At 48.6% G+C, this 19,375-nt stretch overlaps 1 protein-coding gene across 9 annotated transcripts in view; it reads left to right on the top strand.

The window, feature by feature from the left end:
- PDZD2 (PDZ domain containing 2) overlaps window positions 1-19,375 on the top strand; it is a 478,150-nt gene that overhangs the window by 450,455 nt on the left and 8,320 nt on the right. For 8 of the 9 annotated variants that reach the window (XM_015139787.3, XM_078004638.1, XM_015139788.3 and 5 more), the window contains 5 exons: window positions 3,965-8,015; window positions 9,741-9,858; window positions 13,784-13,885; window positions 14,875-15,145; window positions 17,386-17,520. In XM_015139787.3, coding sequence (XP_014995273.3) covers window positions 3,965-8,015; window positions 9,741-9,858; window positions 13,784-13,885; window positions 14,875-15,145; window positions 17,386-17,520 — 4,677 coding nt within the window. The remainder of the gene's footprint in view (window positions 1-3,964; window positions 8,016-9,740; window positions 9,859-13,783; window positions 13,886-14,874; window positions 15,146-17,385; window positions 17,521-19,375) is intronic. The other variant, XM_078004636.1, reaches the window with a different exon arrangement.

Raw genomic sequence — 19,375 nt, forward strand, 5'->3', positions numbered from 1 at the left:
CAACCTTCCTCCCATGATTGGTTTCCAGAGGAAAGGTTGTGTTGAAAGGCGACAACCAAAGGCTGTCTCAGTGTAATCTCATCTCCCTCAAATGAAGACCTTTTAAGTTACAGAATTTGCAATAAAGTCAAATTGCTAACATGAATGACCTGTTCAGGTTTATTCAGTGAGCGAATATGAAATGTATTTATTTATTTTTGAGACGGAGTCTCGCTCTGTCACTCAGGCTGGATGGAGGGCAGTGGCTCAATCCCGGCTCACTGCAACCTCCGCCTCCCAGGTTCAGGCAGTTCTCCTGCCTCAGCCTCCTGAGCGGCTGGGATTACCGACGTGTGCCACCACACCCAGCTAATTTTTGTATTTTGAGGCCGAGGTGGGCAGATCACGAGATCAGGAGTTCGAGACCAGCCTGGCCAATATGGTGAAACCCCGTCTCTACTAAAAATACAAAAATTAAGGCCGGGCGCGGTGGCTCACACCTGTAATCCCAGCACTTTGGGAGGCCGAGGCGGGCGGATCACGAGGTCAAGAGATTGAGACCATCCTGGCTAATCCAGTGAAACCCCGTCTCTACTAAAAAATACAAAAAACTAGCTGGGCGAGGTGGCAGGCACCTGTAGTCCCAGCTACTCGGGAGGCTGAGGCAGGAGAATGGAATGAACCCGGGAGGTGTAGCTTACAGTGAGCTGAGATCCAGCCAGTGCACTCCAGCCTATTTCACCATCTTGGCCAGGCTGGTTTTGAACTCCTGACCTCAAGTGATCTGCCTGCCTCAGCGTCCCAAAGTGCTGGGATGACAGGCATGAACCACCACCCATGGCCTGAATATGAAATTTAAAAACAGACTTTAAATCCCCTCCTTTTGTGTCATTGCTACTCCCCCCCACCACCCTCACTACCGCCCATATTTGCTGTTACCAGAAGCAGGAATGTTACGTTTAAGGGGGAGTTCAAAAAAGGTTTAGCAGAGAAGGAAAAGAGCATGTGGCTTTGAGTCTTGGCAGACTCCTGGCCTTCCACAGTGGGCCTGGAAAGCTGGTCTCCATGGGGGTCTCGACGATCCAACCTTGTTATTGCCAAGGGCTCTCCACGCAGAGGCCACATGGTCAGGGTTTAGGCAGTAGCATGGGCTATGGAGCCAGCTTCCTGGGGCGGCCGCTGGCTCTGCCACCTGTGAACTCTGTGACCTCAGAAACATCACTTAACGCTGTTTCTCTGTCCTCATCCTTCCAATGCAGATGGTCACAGGACATACCTCAGTGTTAGGAGGAAAAATTAAACATACGCAAAACTTTTAGGACAGTGTTAACTCCTTAATTATTGGAAAACCTCTTAGCACAGTGCTGAGTCCTAATAATTAGTTCTTAATGATTCACATAGCAGTGTCAGGAGGTTACAAAAATGCAATTAAGATGATTTATGTGTGAGCTGTGGAACGAACATAATATTTGGGGTAAAGTTGATTTGACTGACTTCTCAAACCAAGAGCTTTCATGGAACTTCATTTTTTACTCCAACCTCAGACCCATAGTTCCTAAGAAAATAGCTTTGTTCTTTTTGATGCCAGATTTTTTTTCCCTGTTGCAAGATGCTGTGTTTCTGAGGTGGAAGATTAGCCCAAGACTATGCAGGGCCCCACAAAGAGGCACTCTCAGGACTGAGTGGCTGTTGGATCCCCCCTCCTAGATGGCTTCCCACTGTCCACCGGCACACATCCCCTTGCCCTGCCACCTCCAAGATTTTAGGCTTTTTCTTGCTTCTCTGCTTTCATTCTGTTGCCTTTTTTTTTTTTTTTTTGGAGTCTTGTTCTGTTGCCCAGGCTTGAATGCAGTAGCGCAGTCTCAGCTCACTGCCCTCTACCTCCCAGGTTCAAGTGATCCTTGTGCCTCAGCCTCCCAAGTAGCTGAGATAACAAGTACGCACCACCATGCCTGGCTAATTTTTGTATTTTTAGTAGAGATAGGGTTTCACCATGTTGGCCAAGCTGGTCTCGAACTCCTGACCTCAAGTGATCTGCCTGCCTTGGCTTCCCAAAGTGCTGGGATTACAGGCGTGATCCACCACGCCCGGCTGCCTTTTTTTTTTTTTTTTTAATTGGCACATAATTGTACATACTTATGGAGCACAAAGTGATACTTCAATACCTGTATACATTGTGCAACGATTAAATCAGGGTAATTAGTGTATCCATCACATCAAATGTATCATGTCTTTGGGGTAAGAACATCCCAAAATCTCTCTTCTAGCTATTTCAATAAATGCAATACCTTATTTTTTTATTTTTTATTTTTTCTGAGATGGAGTCTTGCTCTGTTGCTCAGGCTGGAGTACAATGGCACAATCTTGGCTCACTGCAACCTCCGCCTCCCAGGTTCAAGCGATTCTCCTGCCTCAGCCTTCCAAGTAGCTAGGATTACAGGCATATGCCACCACACTTGGCTAATTTTTGTATTTTTAGTAGAGACGGGAATTTCACCATGTTGGCCAGACTGGTCTCAAACACTTAACCTCAGGTGATCCACCCTCCTCGGCCTCCCAAAGTGCTGGGATTATAGGCGTGAGCCACCATGCGCAGCCCTGTTTTGTCTGTTTGTTTGTTTTTTGTTGTGTTTTGTTTTTAACTCAAACTGCCTTGGCTATTCCGAGTCCTTTGTGGTTCCTTCCATGCACATTTTACAACTTTTTTTTTTCCCCCCTATTTCTGTAAAGAATATCATTGGAATTTTGGTAGGAATGTTACTGAATCTATAGATGACTTTGGGTAGCATGGACATTTTAACGGTACTCTTCCATTGTCTTCCTCACCTTCCTCCTCCTCACTCTCTGGCCAAACTCCCCTTGTCAGCCCCACTCAAGTCCCCACTTCCTCTGTCCAGACTTCCCGGGATAATCTGGCTTCTCACTCTCCCACTCCTCTGAATTCGTCAAGACAGCCAGAGCTCGGTGTACACCTGTATCCCGGCTTTCGTATTCTGTATGTTTTCCCAGTTAGCCTCAGCCCCTGCACTAAAAAGGAAGCCTCCTGAGTTTGGCACTTAGACTGTTTTACACGGAAGTACATCATTCACATCCCCCAGTGTTAGCCAACCCCATACACAACTGGCCAGATGCTGGGACTGGCCATGAGGGCCCTGCTGCATCCACGCAGAAGTAGGGAACCAAATAGAACAACAGCCTGACGCCTGCGGCTTTGCCATCGGAGGGTGAATGGCATAAAAAGACCGAAGTGTGCAGTGATTAAATCAGGGTAATTAGCATATCCATCACATCAAATGTATCATTTCTTTGTGGTAGGAACATCCTTCATCATAGAAATACCAAAAGAGAGAAAAATGGGCAGATGCAAATGTTTCTTCTGCCGGCTAGTCTGAGTTCTCTTGGAGTGTCTAAAGCAGGGTGGTATTTGTTAGATGTGGGTACTCTATAATTTTAGAGAGAAAAGCAGAAAGACAGGAAGGGCCTCCATTTAGGCCACAGAATGCCTTTTTTTTTTTTTTTTTTTTTGAGACAGAGTTTCGCTCTTTTTGCCCAGGCTGCAGGGCAATGGCACGTTCTCGTCTCACTGCAACCTCCGCCTCCCGGGTTCAAGCGATTCTCCTGCTTCAGCCTCCCAAGTAGCTGGGATTATAGGTGCCCACCACCATGCCCGGCTAATTTGTGTGTGTGTGTGTGTGTTTTTTGTTTGTTTGTTTGTTTGTTTTTAGTAGAGATGGGGTTTCGCCATGTTGGCCAGGCTGGTCTCAAACTCCTGACTTTAGGTGATCCACCCGCCTCGGCCTCCCAAAGTGCTGGGATTACAGGTGTGAGCCACCGTGCCCGACTTTCTGAAAAAGAAAAAAATATTTGGGATTGTTTAAAATTTTCCAGTTTTTAATAATTGAGAGGCTGCTTTCTCATATTTTCCCTTTTATCTCCCCTACAACCTCTCTTGAGTATGTACCTTCTGTTTCCATTCTCCACATAGGACTGGACAGCTCCTCAGACCTCATCTCTTCCCCAGGAAAGAAGGGGGCCGCTTATCCTGACCCCAGCAAGACCTCTGTAGACACAGGGCGAGTCAGTCGGCCGGAGAATCCCAGTCAGTCTGCATCACCCAGGGTCGCCGAGTACAAGGCCAGGTCTCCAGTCAGGCTGCCCCATGAGGGCAGCCCCTCCCTGGGGGAGAAAGCAGTGGCTCCCCCCGACCGCAGCAAGACTCGATCAGCATCGGAAACCAGCACACCCCACAATACCAGGAGGGCGGCTTTCCTCAGGGGAGCGGGACCTGGGGCAGAGGGAGTGACAGCAGCTGGGGCTGTCCTGCCAGGAGACCCCCTCACATCCCAGGAGCAGAGACAGGGAGCTCCGGGTAACCACAGTAAGGCTCTGGAAATGACAGGAACCCGTGCACCTGAAAGCTCCCAGGAGCCTTCCCTGTTGGAGGGAGCAGATTCTGTGTCCTCAAAGGCACCGCAGGCCAGCCTCTCCCTTCTGCCATCCACTGACAACACCAAAGCAGCATGTGGCCGTGTCTCGGGGCAGTGTTGCCCGGCGGGGAGTGGAGAGAGCCCTGTGACGGACATTGACAGCTTCATCAAGGAGTTGGATGTTTCTGCAGCGAGGTCTCCATCTTCCCAGACGGGGGACAGTGGCTGTCAGGAGGGCAGTGCTCAGGGCCGGCCACCAGCCGGGGCTGGAGGTGGGAGCTCCTGCCGTGCCGAACCAGTCACAGGGGGCCAGACCTCCTCCCCAAGGAGGGCCTGGGCTGCTGGTGCCCCCCCTCACCCACAGTGGGCCTCCCAGCCTTCGGTTTTAGATTCAGTTAATCCCGACAAACATTTTACTGTGAACAAAAACTTTTTGAGCAACTACTCTAGAAATTTTAGCAGCTTTCATGAAGACAGCACCTCCCTATCAGGCCTGGGCGATAGCACGGAGCCGTCTCTGTCATCCATGTATGGCGATGCTGAGGATTCTTCTTCTGACCCTGAGTCACTCACCGAAGCCCCACGAGCTTCCGCCAGGGACGGCTGGTCCCCTCCTCGTTCCCGTGTGTCTTTGCACAAGGAAGATCCTTCGGAGTCGGAAGAGGAACAGATTGAAATTTGTTCCACAAATGGCTGCCCCAATCCACCCTCGAGTCCTGCTCATCTTCCCACCCAGGCTGCCATCTGTCCTGCCTCAGCCAAAGTTCTATCATTAAAATACAGCACTCCGAGAGTGTCAGTGGCCAGTCCCCGTGAGAAGGCTGCCTGCTTGCCAGCCTCATACACTTCAGGCCCAAACTCTTCCCAGCCATCTTCACTCTTGGAAGTGAGCTCTCAGGAGCATGAAAGTCATGTGAACATAAGCGCTTCACAGAACCACAGGCCCTCGTGTGCAGAAGAAACCACGGAAGTCACCAGCGCTAGCTCAGCCATGGAAAACAGTCAGCTGTCTAAAGTAGCCAGGCATTTTCACAGTGCGCCCATCATTCTCAGCTCCCCCAACATGGTAAACGGCTTGGCACGTGACATGCTAGATGATGAAACCCTGAATCAGTACGAAACAAGCATTAATGCAGCTGCCAGTCTGTCCTCCTTCAGTGTGGATGTCCCTAAGAATGGAGAATCTGCTTTGGAAAACCTCCACATCTCTGAAAGTCAAGACCTCGATGACTTGCTACAGAAACCCAAGATGATGGGTAGGAGGCCCATCATGGCCTGGTTCAAAGAAATAAATAAACATAACCAAGGCACACATTTGAAGAGCAAAACCGAGAAGGAACAACCTCTGATGGCTGTCAGAAGTCCCGACTCCAAGATTCAGATAGTGAGTTCAAGCCAAAAAAAGGGCGTTGCTGTGCCTCCTAGCCCTCCTCAGCCGAAAACCAATCTGGAAAATAAGGACCTGTCTAAGAAGAGTCCGGCAGAAGTGCTTCCGACTAACGGTCAGAAGCCAAAGTGTGGTCCGAAGCTGAAGAGGCTCAGCCTCAAGGGCAAGGCCAAAGTCAGCTCCGAGGCCCCTGCTGCGAACGCCGTGAAGGCTGGGGGGACGGACCACAGGAAACCCTTGATCTCACCCCAGACCTCCCACCAAACACTTTCTAAGGTGGTGTCACAGCGGCTCCATGCAGCCGACCGCGAGGACCCTGACAGAAACACCACAGCCGCCCCCAGGTCCCCGCAGTGTGTGCTGGACAGCAAGCCACCTCTTGCCACCTCTGGGTCCCTGAAACCCTCAGTGTCTGACACGAGCATCAGGATGTTCGTGTCGCCCCTGACCTCTCCCAAGCCTCCTCCTGAGCAAGGCGTGTGGAGCAGGTTCCACGTGGCTGTCCTCTCTGAACCTGACAGAGGTTGCCCAGCCACCCCTAAATCTCCTAAGTGTGGAGCAGAGGGCAGGGCGCCCCGTGCTGACTCTGGGCCGGTGAGTTCCACAGCATCTAGGAACGGCGTGTCCGTGGCAGGGAACAGACAGAGTGAGCAGCACCTGGCCAGCCACATGGACTCGGCAGCAGACACAGCCCAACCCAGGCCAACTGGCGAAAAAGGAGGCAGCATAGTGGCCAGCGATCGCCTTGAAAGAACAAACCAGCTGAAAATTGTGGAGATTTCTGCTGAAACAGTGCCAAAGACTGTATGTGGTAACAGGCCAGCTGAAAGTGACAGACAGGGAGGGTGCTTGGCCCAGGGCAACTGTCAGGAGAAGAGTGAAATCAGGCTCTGTCGCCAGGTCACAGAATCATCCACAAGTCACCCGTCCTCACTCCCGTCTCATGCCCCACAGGCGGAGCAGGAAATGTCACGATCATTCGGCGTGGCGAAACTGGTCTCCTCCTCCTCCTCCCCTCAAATGCCCATTAGAAAGGCAGATTCCTCCCAGGGAAAATCAAGCCTGATGTCAGACTCCCTAGGGCTGCCCAGAAGTGGCATTCTAGGGGGGCCCTCGGGGGAGGACCATCTCTACTTCACCCCAAGGCCAGCAACCAGGACCTACTCCATGCCAGCCCAGTTCTCAAGCCATTTTGGACGGGAGAGTCACCCCCCACACAGTCTGGGTCGCTCTCCTCGTGACAGCCACGTCCCTGTGACAAGCAGTGTTGTCCCCGAGGCAAAGGCATCCAGAGGTGGTCTTCCCAGCCTGGCTGACGGACAGGGCGTATATAGTGTAAAGCCGCTGCTGGAAACATCGAGGAATCTTCCAGCCACAGATGAAGGGGATATCATTTCAGTCCAGGAGACGAGCTGCCTAGTCACAGACAAAATCAAAGTCACCAGACGACACTACTGCTATGAGCAGAACTGGCCCCACGAATCTACCTCATTTTTCTCTGTGAAGCAGCGGATCAAGTCTTTTGAGAACCTGGCCAATGCTGACCGGCCTGTAGCCAAGTCCGGGGTTTCTCCATTTTTGTCGGTGAGCTCCAAGCCTCCCATTGGGAGGCGGTCTTCCGGCAGCATTGTTTCAGGGAGCCTGGGCCACCCAGGTGATGCAGCAGCAAGGTCGTTGAGACGCAGCTTGAGTTCCTGCAGCGAAAACCAAAGTGAAGCCGGCACCCTCCTCCCCCAGATGGCCAAGTCTCCCTCAAGCATGACACTGACCATCTCCCGGCAGAACCCACCGGAGACCAGTAGCAAGGGCTCTGATTCGGAACTAAAGAAATCACTTGGTCCTTTGGGAATTCCCACCCCAACGACGACTCCGGCTTCTCCCGTTAAGAGGAATAAGTCGTCGGTGCGCCACACGCAGCCCTCGCCGGTGTCCCGCTCCAAGCTCCAGGAGCTGAGAGCCTTGAGCATGCCTGACCTTGACAAGCTCTGCAGCGAGGATTACTCAGCAGGGCCGAGCGCCGTGCTCTTCAAAACTGAGCTGGAGATCACCCCCAGGAGGTCACCCGGGCCTGCTGGAGGCGTTTCGTGTCCTGAGAAGGCCGGGAACAGGGCCTGTCTAGGAGGAAGTGGCCCTAAAACCAGTGCTGCTGAGACACCCAGTTCAGCCAGTGAGGTGGGTGAAGCTGCGCAGGATCTGCCTTTTAGAAGAAGCTGGTCAGTTACGTAAGTATCTGTCTGCACTTTTATTTCAGATAAACTTGTTTCATTTTGAAATAGTTTTAGATTTATAGAAAAGTTGAAAAGATAATGCAGAGTTCCCACTTTTTTTTTTTTTTTGAGGCGGAGTCTCACTCCATCGCCCAGGATGGAGTGCAGTGGCACGATCTCCGCTCATTGCAACCTCTGCCTCCTGAGTTCAAGCGATTCTCCTGTGTCAGCCTCCTGAGTAGCTGAGATTACAGGCGTGCACCACCATGGCTGGCTAATTTTTGTGTTTCTAATAGAGATGAGGTTTCACCATGTTGGTCAGGCTGGTCTCAAACTCCTAACCTTGTGATCTGCCTGCCTCGGCCTCCCAAAGTGCTGGGATTACAGGCGTGAGCCACCACGCCCAGCCCCCACTTACTTCTTACCCACTCTTCCTAATGTTCACATCTGTCAAAACCACGGTCCATTTGTCAAAAGTAAGACATTAATGTTGGAACAATACCATTAACTACAGACTTCATTCAGATTTTGCTGAATAAATTCTGCTAATACCATTTTTCTGTTCCAGGATCCAGGATCCACATTGCATTTTAGCCTCCGTGGTTTTTAATATCGTTGCTGGAAAAATAAAAGTGCCTGCAGGGAAACGTGTTTACCAAAGTGTTGCTCTGAGGAGAGGCTTCTAGAGAACATGGCACTTAAGCAAAAGCAACCTGAGAGGGGCGTGCAGGGGAAAAGAGTGCAACGCAGGGGGGAGTTTGGACCTTTGGAGGTGGCTGGAGTTGAACAGAGAATTTCTAACAGATTTTAAAATATTTCACTTGAGGCCAGGTGTGGTGGCTCATGCCTGTAATCCCAGCACTTTGAGAGGCCGAGCCTGGTGGATCACTTGAGGTGAGGAGTTTGAGACCAGCCTGGCCAACATGGTGAAACCCCATCTCTACTAAAAATACAAAAATTAGCCGGGAGTGGTGGCGAACGGCTGTAATCCCAGCTACTCAGGAGGCTGAGGCAGGAGAATCACTTGAACCCAGGAGGCGGAGGTTGCAGTGAGCTGAAATCGCATCACTGCACTCCAGCCTGGGCAACAAGGGTGAAACTCTGTCAAAAAAAAAAAAAAAAAAAAAAAAAACCCGGTGGCTCAGGCCTATAATCCCAGCACTTTGGGAGACCGAGGCAGGTGGATCATTTGAGGTCAGGAGTTCAAGACCAGCCTGGCCAATATGGTGAAACCCTGTCTCTACTAAAAAATTAGCCAGGCATGGTGGCGGGTGCCTGTAGTCCCAGCTACTCGGGAAGCTGAGGCACGAGAATAGCTTGAAGCCAGGAGGTAGAGGTTGCAGTGAACTGAGATCGTGCCACTGCACTCCAGCCTGGGCGACAGAGCTGACTCCATCTCAAAAACAATAAAAATAAAAGTATTTCACCTGGACCTATGTATTGAATATTTTAAAATATGTCAGAAGTGTCCTGTTAAGCTCCAGCATTGGTCCCATAACTTCTTGAGGGGATCTCTGAATTCATAGCAATTCCCTTTGCCATTGGCAGTGAATGACATTTCTGTTCAGCACTCAGGATTTATTCTTCCATTAGTTTGGAATAGAAGTTGTGACCAAAAAAGCATGACAAACAGAAAATACCTGCAATATAGTAGAAAGGAGATCATTTTAAATGCATTCTTATAAAATGACGAAATTGCTTTTTTCTTTAATGTTCTTCAAATATATTTATATTATTTAGTTTGGATCAACTTCTGGTCTCAGCGGGGGACCAGCAAAGATTACAGTCTGTTTTATCGTCAGTGGGGTCGAAATCTACCATCCTAACTCTCATTCAGGAAGCGAAAGCACAATCAGAGGTGAGTGAAACACAGTTCAGGAACATGAACTGCGGCTGCGTGAGTGCCCGGGTATGTGCCACCCGCCCAGACAGCCGAGGAGAGCCCGTCCCAAGTCCTGGAGATGGAGGACTGCCATGGGTTGCGAGTTTCACAGCTCAGTCTGACTTTGGCCTCATGTGCTGCTAGCCAGCTTCAGAAGCTAGACCTTGTCTTGAATGTTCAGGTGCCACATGGGTGTCACCGCTGTTTTCATCCCCCAAGTAGTAACTAGTTACCATCCTCCTGACTTCTATGTGTGGAGTTTGTTTGCAGAGAGTCCTCAGAGCAGAGCTAGACATCTTGGAAATAATGCAGAATGACCTCAAGTACCTCTGGCCACCTAACTGTAGACATAAACTAGTCAAGGGAGCCACCTGCTGGTGAGAGAAGAGTTACATCGGTGTAGTCCCGCCCTTGCCCTGAAATACGGTGGATGGACCCTTGAACATGAGAGTTGGGGCGCTGACCTTCATGCCGTGGAAAATCCGCATATAACTCTTAACTCCCCCAGAAACTTAACTACTAACAACCTACTGTTGACCGGAAGCCTTACTGATAACATAAACAGTCAATTAATACAAGTTTCTTCAGTTATATGTATTACATATTGTCTTCTTACAACAACGTAAGTTAGAGATAATAGAATGTTATTAAGAAAATCCCAAGAGGCCAGGTGCAGTGGCTTACGCCTGTAATCTCAGAACTTTGGGAAGCCTAGGCGGGCAGATCACTTGAGGTCAGGAGTTCAACACCAGCCTGGCCACTAGGGTGAAACCCTGTCTCTACTAAAAATACAAAAATTAGCTGGGCATGGTGGTGGGTTCCTGTAGTCTTAGCTACTTGGGAGGCTGAGGTGAGAGGATTGCTTGAACTTGGGAGGCGGAGGTTGCCATGAGCTAAGATTGCACCACTGCATTCCAGCCTGGGCGACAGAGCAAGACTTCATCTCAATTAAAAATAATAATAATAAGGGGAAGTGTATTTACTATTCATTAAGTGGAAGTGGCTCATCATAAAGGGCTTCATCCTTGTCATCTTCACACTGAGTAGGCTGAGAAGGAGGGAGGGGTTGGTCTTGCTGTCTCAAGGAGGCAGAAGAAACCCTGAGTGTGAGTGATCTGTGCAGTTTGAGCCCGTGTTGTTCAAAGGTCACCTGTAGAAGAGCATCTGAACCCTGGAGTACAAGGAATTACAGATAAAATCTTTCAGTAAATCAGCTGTGACAATAAACATTGACAGAAGAAACCATAGGTTCACATCTAGGATACTAATCTGAAGATCAATTTCTTAGGGCTATGGAGATTTGAACCCTAATGAATGAGTATTTTCTATTTAGAGAAATAAATATGAATGTTTCTTTAGTGGTAGTATACCTGGGTCACTGAAGTCATCTAAGAGTGTGGTTCCAGAAATTCAAATATTACCCAGAGAGGGGCTGTGCAGTTTCTCAGCCAAGGACCAGCCTTGGCACCTAGTGAGGAGTTGGCCAGGATGTGAGGCGAGAGGTTGGAATAGAGGAACCAGTCCCTTCAGGTTCCACTCCCTTCTGATTCTCAGCTGCTGGTTTGGGTCTGTGCAGTTAAGAAATGCCTTGACAGGAGGATCATTTGAGGCCAGGAGTTCGAGACCAGCCTCATCAACATAGTGAGACCCCCATCTCTCAAAAAAAAAAAAAAATAGACTAAATTTAAAAAATTAGCCAGGCGTGGTGGCATATGCCTGTAGCCCTAGCTACGTGGGAATCTCAAGCAGGAGAATCAGTTGGACCCAGTAGTTTGAGGCTCAGTGAGCTATGATCACGCCACCGCACTCTGGCCTGGGTGACAGAGCAAGACCCAGTCTCTAAAAGAAAAGCAAAATGTCTTGAGATGCTAAGCACTTTCGCTTTCAGTAAGAGGAGGGAATAGCCCCTCATCTCTCTTCCTCCTCCCGCTTGTTATTACAATAAGGAAATACTTCATGTGTGAAAGTTGCACTCTGAGACCAGTCAAGGGGGCACAGGTGGGGTCACACGTTGCCAGGCCCCCTTTGCCCCATACATTTTAGTGTTAGAGGAAATGTCAAAGGAGAAGACCAGACTGTCCAGCCAACCACAAGCAAGATGTACATCTTCAGGGACCTCAAACAGCAGTATGGCCAGCATGCCAGAGTGCTGCCCGAGGGGGGCTTATTCTAGGGCCTTCCTCACCCGCTACTCCTCACGCTCACCATGAGGCAGGGTTGTGGTTTGGTTTGAAGACCATTCCTGTTAATCAGAACACAGCATTCTTCTCCCTTTCTTATTTTCTCAGTGTCTTCAGAGAGGAGCGGTGAGCAGGGCTATCCTTACTCTGCCATCCTCAGTCTAGAAGTTTCCTGCCTTGCTTTTTCCAATGAGTATGGTTTGCAGGTAGTAAAAGTAGAACTGCACAGAACTATTTTCTGTGTCCTTGGCAGTGCTGTGAGAGATTCGAGGCTGAAAACCCTGGCCTCCTGACTTCAACACGCCCAAACCTTGGAGAGTCTTGATGGCTGATCTGGCCACGCTGAGACTGTGCTGAGGCTCTCAGAGGCAAAATGTGGCCCAGCAAACAGCTCCTAGCATATCTGTGTCCCTAAACACCACTGGAAAAAATGTGAATACATTGAAATGTTGGTGATTTGACTTGTCTTGGAATGCAGGAGGGCCTCATTTTCAAATATTGTCTCTTTGCTCCAATAAAACATTTAAATACCTGGTAAGTTTTCCTATTTTCAGCATCACGTTACCTCCCAGAAGCTGGATAAAGACCATTTACTGGGCTCCGTATTCCCATTTTGGTTTGGAAAGCCTAGTCAACCTTTCTCCCCATCGATCCATGTGTGAGCACACATAGGGTTGAAGGTGCCCAAGAAGTCAACCTCCTAACTCCCCCAAAAGTTCTGCAGGACAGTCTAGGTTTTGGTTGGAGTGAACTTTGGGGATTTTTGAGACAGAGTCTCACTCCATCACCCAGGCTGGAGTGCACTGCATGATCTCCACTCACTGCAACCTCTGCCTGCTAGGTTCAAGCAATTCTCCTGCCTCAGCCTCCCAAGTAGCTGGGATTACAGGTATCCGCCACCATGCCTGGCTAATTTTTGTATTTTTTTTAGTAGAGATGGGATTTCGCCATGTTGACTAGGCTGGTCTCGAACTCTTGACCTCAGGTGATCTGCCTATTTTGGCCTCCCAGAGCGCTGGAATTACAGACCTGAGCCACTGCGCCCGGCTATGCTTTCTATTTTATGACATCAATTAATTGCACCTGAAATCCAATGACCTGAACATGGGGAGGGAGATGTAGAAAACACATGGCCTCGATATGCTGTTATCCTGCCTCTTGCCACTGACGCTTATCTTTCTGCTGTCGCCAGGACTGGCTTTGCTAAATTGTAGACTTAAATAATTATAGAATGAAGGATTCCCATCGTGATCAAATTATGTGCTATGATTTTTTTTTTTTTTTTTTTTTTTGAGACAAGGTCTCATTCTGTCGCCCAGGCTGAAGTGCAGTGGCATGATCATGGCTCACTGCAGCCATGACCTTCCAGGCTCAGGTAATCCTCCCACCTCAGCCTCCTGAGTAGCTGGGACTATAAGCATGCATCACCACACCTGGCTAATTTTGTAGAGACAGGGTTTTGCCACACTGCCCAGGCTGGACTCGAACTCCTGGGCTCAAGAGATCTGCCCACCTTGGCTTCCCAGAGTGTTGGGATTACAGGCATGAGCTACCACGCCTGGCTGAGAGCCAAAGAACCTTTAGGGTCTGCAGTGAAAAGCCCTTCCAAGAGGACTGACATCAGAGCTTCCTTACTCTTGGTACAAGGAGATATGTTTTCCTTTCTTTCTTAATTTTTTGCAGCTCCAGCTCAAAGGATAATTTTTGTTTGTTTTCACTAGAATAAAGAAGATGTTTGCTTCATAGTCTTGAATAGAAAAGAAGGCTCAGGTCTGGGATTCAGTGTGGCAGGAGGGACAGATGTGGAGCCAAAATCAATCACGGTAAGTGACAAAGTCATTAGGCTCTCAGCAAAATCCCTCCTTAAGCAGCCTCAGAATGTGATCAGGGCACAAATTCCAATCAGCGGGTTCAGAGATTGCTGGGTTTCATTCCCAGCTACCAACATAAAAAGGGAGAAGTGGGAGAAGTAGTATGTAAGGTTTTCGTTGACAAAGAAGCATTTTTAACACAGAGCTGACACGTGTAGGCCATTTTCAGTCCCTATAAACACAATTCGCTATAGCCTTATAATTTACCTAAATATTTTAAGCAGTAGAGAACATTAGAATCAACTGGCCAAACTTGTGTTTGTTTATACAATTACTTCTTTCTCAAAAACAGTCACTGAAAATTTTACATCATTCAAAAGCCTTCGGGACCATCCAGAGGGTCACCTTCACCACACGAGCCCAGGCCTTGTTCATCTTCGTATTGCCATTGCCTCCTGGATGCCAGGCCCATGTCAGACACTAACAAGAAGTTGAGTTAAAAACAAAAAATGTGTGGAGACACTGGCATTGACATTTGTGATCCATCCCCCGCACTGAATGTTTCTTTATAAAGCGAGTGACTATATGATTTAGAAAAATTGTCCTTAGAAAGTTCCTTTACTACAACACCCAGCACAGTGGCTCATGCCTGTAATCCCAGCACTTTGGGAGGTCGAGGCGGGTGGATCACCTGAGGTCAGGAGTTCGAGACCACCCTGGCCAACATGGTGAAACCCCATCTCTACTAACAGTACAAAAATTAACCGGGCATAGTGGTGTGTGCCTGTAATCTGAGCTACTCAGGAGGCTGAGGCAGGAGAATCACTTGAACCTGGGAGGCCGGGATTGCACTACTGTACTCCAGCCTGGGCGACAGAGCAAGACTCCCTCTCAAAAAATAAAGGTTACTTTACTACAGATATGCAGTTAGTTACTTTCTCCCTTTTACTGGAAATCATAAGTGGATCTGGGTTTTGTTCCTTTTCTTTTCCTCGTCCCAGGTCCACAGGGTGTTTTCTCAGGGGGCGGCTTCTCAGGAAGGGACTATGAACCGAGGGGATTTCCTTCTGTCAGTCAACGGCGCCTCATTGGCTGGCTTAGCCCACGGGAATGTCCTGAAGGTTCTGCACCAGGCACAGCTGCACAAAGATGCCCTCGTGGTCATCAAGAAAGGGATGGATCAGCCCAGGCCCTCTGCCCGGCAGGAGCCTCCCACAGCCAATGGGAAGGGTTTGCTGTCCAGAAAGACCATCCCCCTGGAGCCTGCCGTTGGTAAGATGATCATTTCAACAACCAGCAGGGTGTGAGCTACTGCAGAAAGACGAGATTCTGGTTGAACATGGAGGGAAGTAACAGCTAACTTCTAGATCTGAAAAATTAAATGTAGCGAAGTCTAGTGTGTTTGGATGCTTCTTACAAAAGCAATGTAACAAATAAATTAGAAAAAATTAGAAAATTAGAAAAATTCCCCCAGTAGTTCAGGCTATACTGTGGAAGATTTAAAACAACTGCATAACAGTTTCCCTAAGTGTCCTAAGAAGGAATCTCTTTTATATTCACACCCTCTTGTTAGGGCTGGTAAGGAAAACAGGAAACTACTGTGATGGGGCAATCAGCATTGAAGGAGAAATTCCAGAACTAAGATTTATCCTTGGGAAACAGCAAGGTTGTATTCTTTCCTGGTTTAGAAGAACAGAAGGAAATGAGGGGGCAAGAGTGTTTTGTGTCTGAAAACAGAAACTGCAGCCTTAGTCACCTAAGAATAACTCACTGGAAGAGGTTTAGAAACAGATTTTCTATGTGCCATCCATATTCAGAGCCTCAGAACCACGTACAGCGTCTGTTTCTGCAGTGCGGGCTGTTTAATGCCCTGTTAAGTACTGCAGATGTCTGGAGTGCCGTTCGTCTTGGCATTCAGGGGTAACGTCTTTTTTTAGTCGAGAGAGCAAAGCAGAGGGTATGGGTTGGGCATTGCCTTCTGGGAGAGGCCTTTCGTTCCTTCTCCACATCTCTCCCTGATGAGGGTAGCTGGATTCCTTTCTACAACTTGGCTTTCTTGTGGGCCAGAGCTGTTTGTAGTCCCTGCTGAAAATGGCTCCGATTCCATTTAACAAATGAGAAACACTTCTTGTCCAGATGCCTCCGTGGTCATGTCCCCGGTCTTCCTTCTGTGTCATTTCACTTTCCCTCTTCCAGAGGGCTGAGGCCCTCCCCAATGCAGAGAAGCACCTTGGTCATCAGATCTTGTCATGCTTGCCTTTGCCCCAGAACTGTCTTGACCGCTTGGTGGATTTTCAGTGGGATCCTTGTAAACTGTCAAAGGAAACCACTTCATCCTCACAGCTGCCAGTTTTTAAGCCTGGTGAACTCGTATCTGGACGGTCCTTCTGTCATTTATAATCACTCAGTATTCCTGCAGCAACTTCAGGGCCTCTGGCCTTGAAGCAGAGCCTGCAGAGCTCTCAAATGCTGCGCGCCTGGAGGGCTTAGCCTCGCTCAGTTGCCTGTTCTTTAGTCTCCCTAACCCAGGTCTACCTTGTCCTAAGCGGTTATTACTTACCATACACTGACAGCATCCTTCAGGCCCTGTGGAGTGGCCTTCTTTAAACCATGACTGTGGACTGGCCTTTATGTCCGAAGGAGACAGTGCTAGCTTGGCTTCACACCTAGTGACCACAGGAAGCAGGCAATTTAGTCCGTCTGTTGTGGTCCTTCCTCTGCCTCCCAATCAACTAAGTGTGCCTTTGCAGTCAACTCTGACGTCCTTGGCTGATAGGCAAGGGAGGAAAGTACAAGGAGGCAAGTTTACAATCCTGATTCAAACCCAGCCCACCTTCCCAAAACCAGCACAGAGTCGGCATCACCATGGAAACACATCTCCTCACAGTGGAGCCAGATGCCAGTGGAGGCAACCCCAAATGTGTCTGTGAAGACAGCCATTGCCAGGGGCAGGGTTTCCCTTTGCAGGAGCAGGAGTGGCAGGAGCGGGGAGGCAGGAAGCTCTCTGGGTTCCTGGGGGCTTTGGAGTCCATTCTAACAGTCTCACATGAGGCTGGGCATTTTGGTGCTGCCAAGTCTTGGTACCAAAGGGTGATGTTCTGCTGCCATTAGCAGCCAGGGTTGGCAGAAAATCAAATTTGGAGTCCCAAAGTGTGACTTCAGTCCTCACTGAGAAGTGCACAGCCGGTGTGGGGGGCTTAACAAGAGCACTTTGCCTTCTGGGGATTTCTGCTTGGGCATGAAAGCATTCGCCAATGCTTGCAGAAAACACAGAACAAAGGATGCAAGTAGAGCAGCAACACAGCCCAGGAGGGCAGCCCCAGAGTCGGGAGGCCAACAGTGCTACTGGGCTCAAGTGCTGTTGTAAGTACTCAGGGTAGATGGGACTTGAGGGTGCCAGAAGTGGGTGCCAGAAGTACATGGGGCTGGAGGCGATGCGTCCGCAGGGACTTGGACAGATGGCATGACGAACAACTCTGTCGTTTTTATCTTGATGCACACTGCTGCTGCAGGGAGAAGTGTGGCTGTACACGATGCTCTGTGTGTTGAAGTGCTGAAGACCTCGGCTGGGCTGGGACTGAGTCTGGATGGGGGAAAATCATCTGTGACGGGAGATGGGCCCTTGGTCATTAAGAGAGTGTACAAAGGTAATGTCCTAGACAATTCAGTCAGCCGTCTCTCAGCTGTCATCTTTCCATGGATGTCTCAATGAAAAACATGCCTTCCATTTAGAAATGAGATTTGTTTTTAAAAATCTAAACATTTTTTTGTTTAAAAATCTAAAATTTTTGTTTTTAATGCTTTGTGACATACAAGGTTTATTCTGTATGGACACGTATTAACTCGAGCCATCCACAAGGCAACCCTATTGGGTGAGTGTCATCATTATCCCCATTTTACAAAAGGAGAAACTGAGGCACGTAGGGTCACACAGCTGTAAGTGGCAGAACCAGGCTCCAGCCCAGGCGGTCTGGCCCCAGAGCCTCTGTCCCTGACCCTTATATTGCAGCCATTCCTCACTCTGGGCCCCTGTCTCTGATGTGAACACACCACACTAAGTAACACCAGCAGACTTGCCAGTCAGGAGTACTTAATAGTGGCCAAGATCTCATTGACTTAAAATGCTAGACTTGTAAATGCTAGACTGCAAGAAAGTAATACAGTCCAAGCACAGCCTTTGTGGGGAAAAAAAAGATGGGGGGTAGATATTATTGAAATGCTTGGTAAATATACATACTCATAATTGTACTAATAATACTAACAGTATAATTGTATGAACAATATCGATATGTAATTACACTTACAAGTAGATCCAGAAACCCATTTAAAGTTACAGTATGTAACACAATAAGTAGGTCAGCAAGTAACAAGATCAATTCTTCTTAGCTAAGGATTGTTGTTTCTTTAAATGACCATCTAATTAATGACCTTGAGCTATTTCTACAATTGCACAGTAATCCCAAAGCCTCTCCCAACTCTTGACCTGTAGTGTTAATAGGAAAAAAAACTTTAAAAAAATGTCTAGTTACGCTTAAAAAAACCTCTGTGGCTCAAAAGTGGAAATGAAGCCTCTGTGGTCAGCAGGGCCACATCCTTGGGGCCCAGAGGAAGCAGAGGATGAGAAAGAAATGTGCACTGGAGGCTGGGGTCTCAGCGCCCACCCAGGAGCAGGGGCTCAGCACCCCTGTGGGCAGGCGGAGCGAGGCATCTTGTGATGCAGAGGCCTGGGACCTGCTCTTTTGCCAGTGAACTGTGGTCACAACAGGTCTGCTTTACTCGAGTGGCAGCCAGGACAGGCTGCCTGCTCCCAGCCCCTGGAGCAAGCAGAAGACACGCATAAATCAGGAGTCAGGTCTCTGTTACGTGTGAACCTGTGGTACCAGGGTAAAGAGAAAACCTCAGACTCATTAAGTTAATTGTTCAAGTTGAAAGAGCAGCAGCAGGAGGAGAACCAGGCTCAGGCAAGCATGTGGCAACTCGGCTATAAGAGCCCTCTCAACAGAAAGCTCTCAGACGAAGGGTACAGGGCAACATCCATTGCCAGCAGACCCGAAAAACAGGACACCCCATTCATGACAGAGGCAGGAATGTTACCCATGAAACAAGACCAAGAGGGTATTCAGAAGAAGCAAGCAAATACGTAAAAAAAAAAAAAAGACAAAATGCAGGCTGGGCGTGGTAGCGCATGCCTGTAGTCTCAGCTCCTTGGGACTGCTTGAGCCCCAGGAGTTCAATGCCAGCCTGAACAGCAGAGCAAGACCCTGCCTCTTTAAAAGTAAAAACTAAATGCAGATATACCCTCATTAGTGAAAATGGAGTTAAATATATCTTTAAATTAATGAATAAAAGTAAAAAGTAGGCTAAATCCATGTGAAGATAGAATTTGTAAAAGTAGAACAGAAGAAACCATTAAAAAATGCAGTATAGGGAAATAAAGAGATTATTACAAAAAGGTAATGAGAGAAAGAGTTCCAAAAGGAAAAAATTGAATGAGAGGAAATA

The sequence above is a fragment of the Macaca mulatta genome, chromosome 6 (genome assembly GCF_049350105.2).
Source record: "Macaca mulatta isolate MMU2019108-1 chromosome 6, T2T-MMU8v2.0, whole genome shotgun sequence".
NCBI classification, from domain to species: domain Eukaryota; kingdom Metazoa; phylum Chordata; class Mammalia; order Primates; family Cercopithecidae; genus Macaca; species Macaca mulatta.